Here is a 6,872-nt window from a genome sequence, read left to right as displayed (position 1 = left end):
TGTAAATTTTAAACTATGAAAAAATTTTTTTTTGTAAAAAAAATCATTTAACTGTGGGGAAAAAATTTTTTTATGAAAGTGGGTAAAAATTAAAATATGAAATGTGGGAAAAAAATCTTATGAACGTGGGAAAAAATTTTATTGAAATGAAGTGGGGAAAAACAATCTATTACTGTGGAAAATTAATCGAAAAAACTGAAAGTGGAAATAGTTAAAAGCAATATATTCATAAATGGAAAGATATGAAATTTTTCATAGATGTGTAAATTTTTTCAGTTATTTATAAATCGTTGTAAACTGCGATTTTTTATTCTTGATTAAATTTTTATAAATGATTAATTTTTCAGCCAAACTTTATTAAAAGAAAAGTATTAAAACTGATTTTAATTTTTAGCAACACACTTAATAAAGATGATGATGACCCTCATCTAAAGTTGCCTCCACCACACAAACAGTTCCTAATCTCACCACCTGCCTCGCCCCCAGTCGACTGGGAACAAAGCCTCGAATCTAGACCCAAAATAAACTATGACCTTCTTGCAGCCATGGCAGAATTAGCACCAGGTTTGTGTTTTATTATTTTATTTACCCATTCATATGTATATATATATATGTTTATTTGACCATTCATATATGTAGTGGACATGTGCAAAAAGTATAGATGCATAGCAATTATTACCTCCCCTGGCCACCATTTTTAGGGTCATTTCAAGTATATCATATGCTTAAGATAAGATAAAAATCTCTCATAATTATATCATTTGAAAACTCAAAAAATCTTATACTTATTTGTGCTATAATAATATTTTGTATCATAGTTTGGGGACCTTTCTGTTGAAAATGTGTCAGAGTTAAATCGTTTACATATATCGAAACACTCTGCAATTGTCTGATTTATACTTGGGGGTGGGGGAGGGGGGGTGCTATGCACCCTCATAAAAATCAGATAGCCTTGTGTTTTGATGCTCTTTTTATTACTTGCTGAATATCATTTATGTTTAAAAGAATTTGACAATTCACCAGAATCAGTTGTTTATATTTGTTTGGTTTTTTTTTCTTCATATTTTGACAATTATATTGTCAGAAAATGGCTGCCACTTTTGACAAGGGAGGTAAATATTATAAAAATCAAGAACTATCTAAACCTTTGTAAGATGCAGGGGGGTTAACTGTTGCAAAACAAAAAGTTGCGTAATTACAAATGTATGCACTACAAGGATAAAATAAGGACAGCAGAGTGTCAGAGAATTTGAAAAAAAAGAGAATTTTTCAACCAAGAGTTTCGAATACTGTATAATAACTAAATAACTATTGATTTTGCTGCTAATCTGATACTGTTTGCCCTAATTTTGCGACTAAAACATTTTCAAGTTTCTAAGGTATAAGTACTTTTTTGCCACGAAAGACAGAAAAATGGTTAATATAGCTGTAATTTTGTTAAACCTGCCTTTTCGCTAAATAATTGTTATTGTGAAAAATCCTGATTTAACACTTCTCTTTTTATGAACGCTTTAGTGTATTATGAGTTTTGTATGAAAAACTGTGACAGAGGCAAATGTTTTGATTTAACACTTTGTTGTAACATCTGAAGTTCATATAGTCATGTATGTATTTCTGAGTGAAGCCAACAACATTTTTTTTTCTTTAGAAATTGATGGTGCATAGCCTGTCAATGTTATGTTCACGAATGGATTTTGTTCTACAAAGACTTTCACAGCTTTTATACCAAATTTAGACTTCGGGTAAATAAACCCAAGGCTTCTGTCTGTTGTAATTCTGATTTTATTGGATTTCATACTGAATATTTAAATTAAATTAATTATGCAAACTTGCCTTAAGTTACAATGTAGTTATTTTATTTAGTAACCAATCAAATTCTCTTTTACATTGAATCAATTGTCAATACCAGGCAGTATTAATTATCAAAAGCATTGCTGGTTTTTAAACATATTTACAGATATTTGCAAATTACCCTGTAGTTCTGATCTACCATTTCAGTTAATGCTAGAGCTTTTCTGATCAATTCTAAAAATAGATTTTTCTTGCATATTTCACTATTAGTCTTGTCACAGTTATCTCCTATTTTCATCAGAATCAGTTGTTAATGCCCAATTTATTGACTAGTGTTGGAATGTCAGTTAAGTAAATCAGTGGATAAATCTCTTTGTTTCCCAGCAAATGGTTAAATAATGGTAAATTGATCCGTCTCAATAGCTAACAGAATGTCACTGCCATCTTACTGATGTTATGTATGTAAAGCTTTAGTGAAGTCATTGAAATACAAACAGAGTGATATCTTGTCTTTGAATGTTAAAGATTGTCTGATTCTTGTGTGTGTTTGTGTTTAGTTTAGAGATGCTGCATGACATTTTATCCAGAAATAGGGTTTTCTTGATCATGACAGTAACCAAAAAAGAACCTAACTGAGGTTTTCTTTGATATGATGTGACTGAACTTTTTGTGTGACTTTTTTATGTTCCATTCACAGAAGCCCCTGTGCTGAACTGTGACCTTTATATATTACCACATAGGAACACTTTATGTACCTTAATTTATAATTACCGCATGGCAGCGCCTCTGGACGCGTTTACATGTAACTATTACAGCATGGAAGCACCTCTGTGCGCCTCTAAATTTGATTGCAAAATTCAGATATTTCCAAAATGAGGACATTTAAAGTAAATGTGACCCCATTGGAGATACATGTATAATTAACAAGAAGATAATCATGTGATGATTGAATTATTAGTAACAAACATGTTTAAAAATGACCCCATTTCTTTTTGCCCTTGCCCATTTCTATTATATAATCTATATATATTTAGAAGGAGTCAGCTCTCATTATGATTATCGCCAGACATAACAGTAAATGAATTACTGAAATTTCATGCTATATAAATTTAATATTTTATATAAATAATCAGTTAAGAGATAAGAACGTAATAGCCTATGAAATGATACTCATGTGTAATTATTTTAGTGATCTTTATTGTCATGGCTTATCAGCATTGGAATGGTGCAGGAAAATCACTCCTTATCTATGAATACACAAATATATCTGTATGAGGGATTGGTCTCTATCAATAACTTGTGTGCAAAATTTTAGATCATTCATTCTCTATGTTCTTCCAGAATAATTATTTTAATTGTGAAAAATTACTCAATGGTTTTTAAATGCGTTTTGACTGAAATTGTGTATAGAAAAGCAAAACAATATGGTTTTCAATTTAATTCTGAGTATATTTCTGTATTTTAATTTGCATATCTTTCAGTGTCCAAGTTTAACTGTGTATGAAATTCAAATTTTACATTTTTAGACTTTAGACTGCAGTGGTGTTCCTTATAAAGCACAATTTCAAGTAAGATAGGAAAACAAACAAAATGATAGGCCTGATAGTAAATTAGTTAGACGTTAGAGGGCAATACACCTAATTACAAAAAACTGCCCCTTTTAAAAATACTCTCTTTACTGAAGAAAGCTAAGCTTTGACTTTGCTTTCACCTACAGTATTTACTGAAGGTCAGTTTGACCACTAAAGAATATTTCTTGGAGCATAATCATTCATTATGATGTAAATGTATAAATCTGTCGTGTTAATTTATCTTTCGAAGATAATTTGTTTCCAAAAAAGCTTTAAAAAAATGACATAAGTGGCAGAAAAGCTTTAGCCACACTCTTTATTATTGGCTGATTCATTTGATTTTATCAATAGAATTCTTACTATGGACAAAATCTGATTAAAATCAGCTCCTTATTAACGCTATACCTTTCAAACAGCCACTCATATGTGTGCTTTCTCAGTTTTAATATAATAATCAGTTCAATAAAAACAAACGGTTTTCTTTAGCTTTCGACGTTTTGTTTTCTTCAGAAAAAATTGACGTTTATAAAATAACAAATGACAAATGACGCAACGTCCGTTTAACTATACTCTAAACAGAACGTTAACGCGGGAATAAAAAACTTTGTCAAATAAATACAGAATCTTTCATGAATATAAATACAGCAATATTACAATTACACATATAATATGGATCTACACATGTGATACAAAATTCTCATAATTAATAATAATAAAAAAACCTTGATATGAGAAAAAACATACTACATGTATACGGTATACCGGCTCAATAATGACAAAGTTATATATTGTACAAAACTTTTGCATTCATACCTTTAGGAGATAATGTGTTAAGCTTATGGATCCAGTATGATTCTTGTAATAAGCGTTCCATATCATCGGAGACAATCTCTATGGGCATAAATTTAAAATCCTTAATACAATGATTAGTTTTATTGAAGTGTTGTAGCGACATTGGTTGAAAATAACGGATCGGAAAAATTGTTGATATCAAACCTATGGCTATTCATGCGTTTAGACACTTGTTGCTTCGTTTGACCAACATATTGCTCTTTACATTTATCACAAGTGACAAGATATATAACATTTTTTTTCGTAGAACAATCAGTATTGTTATTTACACGATAATTATTACCAGGAATATTAGTACTACTAAATATATTGCTTTCAATTAAATAGAGCTGCAATGTGTACATCTACTTCTATTACATTTGGATGAACATTTCACATTTCTGTTATTAGACCTAACATTAGAATTAACGAGAATGTCTTTTAGATTTTTAGGTTTTTAAATGCAACCAAAGGTTTACTTTCATGAAGCTTTTGCACAGAACATTTACTTGAAAGTTTAAGTAAATCCCAATACTTTTTAATGATAATACTAATATTAGGTAAAGTTGGGTTATACTCAACAACAAAGGGAATAACACTACCATCACTTATTTTGTTGTTAGTGCACAGGGCCTCATCTTGTGTTAGACATGAAACCTTACTAAGTGCATTATCAATAAATTGATAGGATAATTTCTTTCTTTGAAGTATGTACGTAAATTCTGTAAAGAATCGTTGAAAACATTTTCGTCAGAAATGATACGGCAATAAGGTTTTCCTTGACTGTACGGAATACCATTTTTACAAGACACTGGGTGACAGGAAGAGTATTCTAAATACTGATGATTATCTGTCTCTTTAACATGTATATCATGTATAATATTGTTTTCGTCTAATGAAACGTTTACATCTAAAAATGATACGAGAGATTTAGAAACGTTCGCTGTAAATTTTATAGATGGATGAAAGTTATTCAAACTATCAATGAAAGCATTCAAATCATCAAGGGAATAACTCCATATGCAAAATATATCGTCAAGAAAACGGAACCATAAACTGGGTTTTAAAGAACGTTGGCTTAAAAAGTCTTTTTCAACAAGTTTACATATTTCATTACATGAAAGTTTTTTTGGGGGATTTCTCTCTAAAAAATGTCTGCAAGATTCTACTCCGTCTGTATGGGGAATGTTAGTATATAGAGATGTAACATCTAACGTAACAAGGTAATGTTCTCCCGACCCAAGAGAAGTGGTTTTCAGTTTGGCAATAAAATCAGAAGTGTCCCTGATATAGGAAGGTAGATTATGAGATTGTGTTAATGGCTTTAAAATGGAATCTAGGTACTTAGAAATATTTTCTGTTCTAGATTTACAACCGGAAACGATCGGATGTCCAGGATAACCTAAAGGGTACTGTTTACTATACTGCTTATGAATTTAAGGAAGAATATAAAAGCCGGGCGTACGTACATCTACCGGAAAAATATCAAATTCATCTAAAATATTCCCGTTAATCTTACCTAATTCATCAATACATTTTAAAATATTGCTATGAATTGAAGATGACGGATCATGATCAAGTTTAGTATAATACACGGGATTATTAAGTTGTCTATTCATCTCTGCAATATAATCTTCTTTGTTCATTATCATATAGTACTTGATTTATCAGCCTTTTTTATAACTATACTTTCATCGCTGGATAAACTCTTCAATGATTAGAGTTCCGGTTTTGAAATATTCGTATAATTCCTCCGTTTTGGTTCAGCCTTAAGGATCTCTTGATTAACAGCTTCTATGTAACAATTTTTTTTTTTTTTTTTTTTTTCTTAGTTTTGAAAGTGATATGATGTATACGTAATTTTAACCAGTACTAAATTTTCGCCATCTCCAGAACATTGAACTTCACACAAAATTGTTTCCAACAAAAATCGACAATTTGTTTGGATATTTTGATAACTTCCTGTAAAGGAAGATTTGATTGCATGGCTAAAAATAGCTTTATCGGGAAATCCGAATCACAATAAAGGTCGAACAATTATGGTGGCATGCAAGAAATAACTTAAGTAGAACTGAACTTTAGTCAGATTGATGATGGACAGTTAAAATTTAAAGTCTTTAAGAACTCCATTACAGTAATCTGTTATTCAATGGTAAAGATTGAATCTTCAATTAAAAGTTAAAACTGACAATGAGGAGGGTATAAGAAAGCTCTTGAAAGCATCTACTCGTATTGTATAATTCGACATTTTGTGGAGAAAAAAAATGGGGATTGCTAACTTATTAGTATAATTACCTATATCTTAGATTTAGAAATGTTTGTAAAGAGAAGATGATAATAATAAAAAACAACAACAAGAGAAATGATATTATTCATGCTTGGGGGTTTATGAAATATTCCTATTAAAAATGGAATTTTTCTGCTAAACGTGAAATTTTCCACTTTTTATAATTTTACTGTTTTGAATTTAAACCCCTTATTTTTTAGTGAAATACCACTCACGAAATGGGTACCATTTTTAAAGACTGACTGTAAATACTATTTATTATTATTTGCGCGCTTTCTTCAGTATTAGGGTTTAAAAGTCTTTTTAAAACGTTTTTCATATCAAAAAAAGAAAATTGTTTTTTAGTGTAAATCGAAATATATTTCATTAACACCAAAATTTTATATTTTTAC

At 30.1% G+C, this 6,872-nt stretch overlaps 1 protein-coding gene across 1 annotated transcript in view; it reads left to right on the top strand.

Annotated features, from left to right (window-relative positions):
* Positions 1-397: 397 nt before the first annotated feature.
* LOC132716223 (protein sarah-like) overlaps positions 398-6,872 on the top strand; it is a gene marked incomplete at its 5' end in the record, with an annotated part of 34,343 nt that continues 27,868 nt past the window's right edge. The window contains 1 exon segment of the mRNA XM_060699449.1: positions 398-564. Within this exon segment, the coding sequence (XP_060555432.1) occupies positions 398-564 (167 nt within the window).

Source organism: Ruditapes philippinarum, unplaced genomic scaffold (genome assembly GCF_026571515.1).
Source record: "Ruditapes philippinarum isolate M1 unplaced genomic scaffold, ASM2657151v2 ctg863_1_1_1_1, whole genome shotgun sequence".
Classification (NCBI taxonomy): Eukaryota; Metazoa; Mollusca; class Bivalvia; order Venerida; family Veneridae; genus Ruditapes; species Ruditapes philippinarum.
Note: the sequence above shows the minus strand (reverse complement) of the source record. Positions and strands in the feature narration are given on the sequence as shown.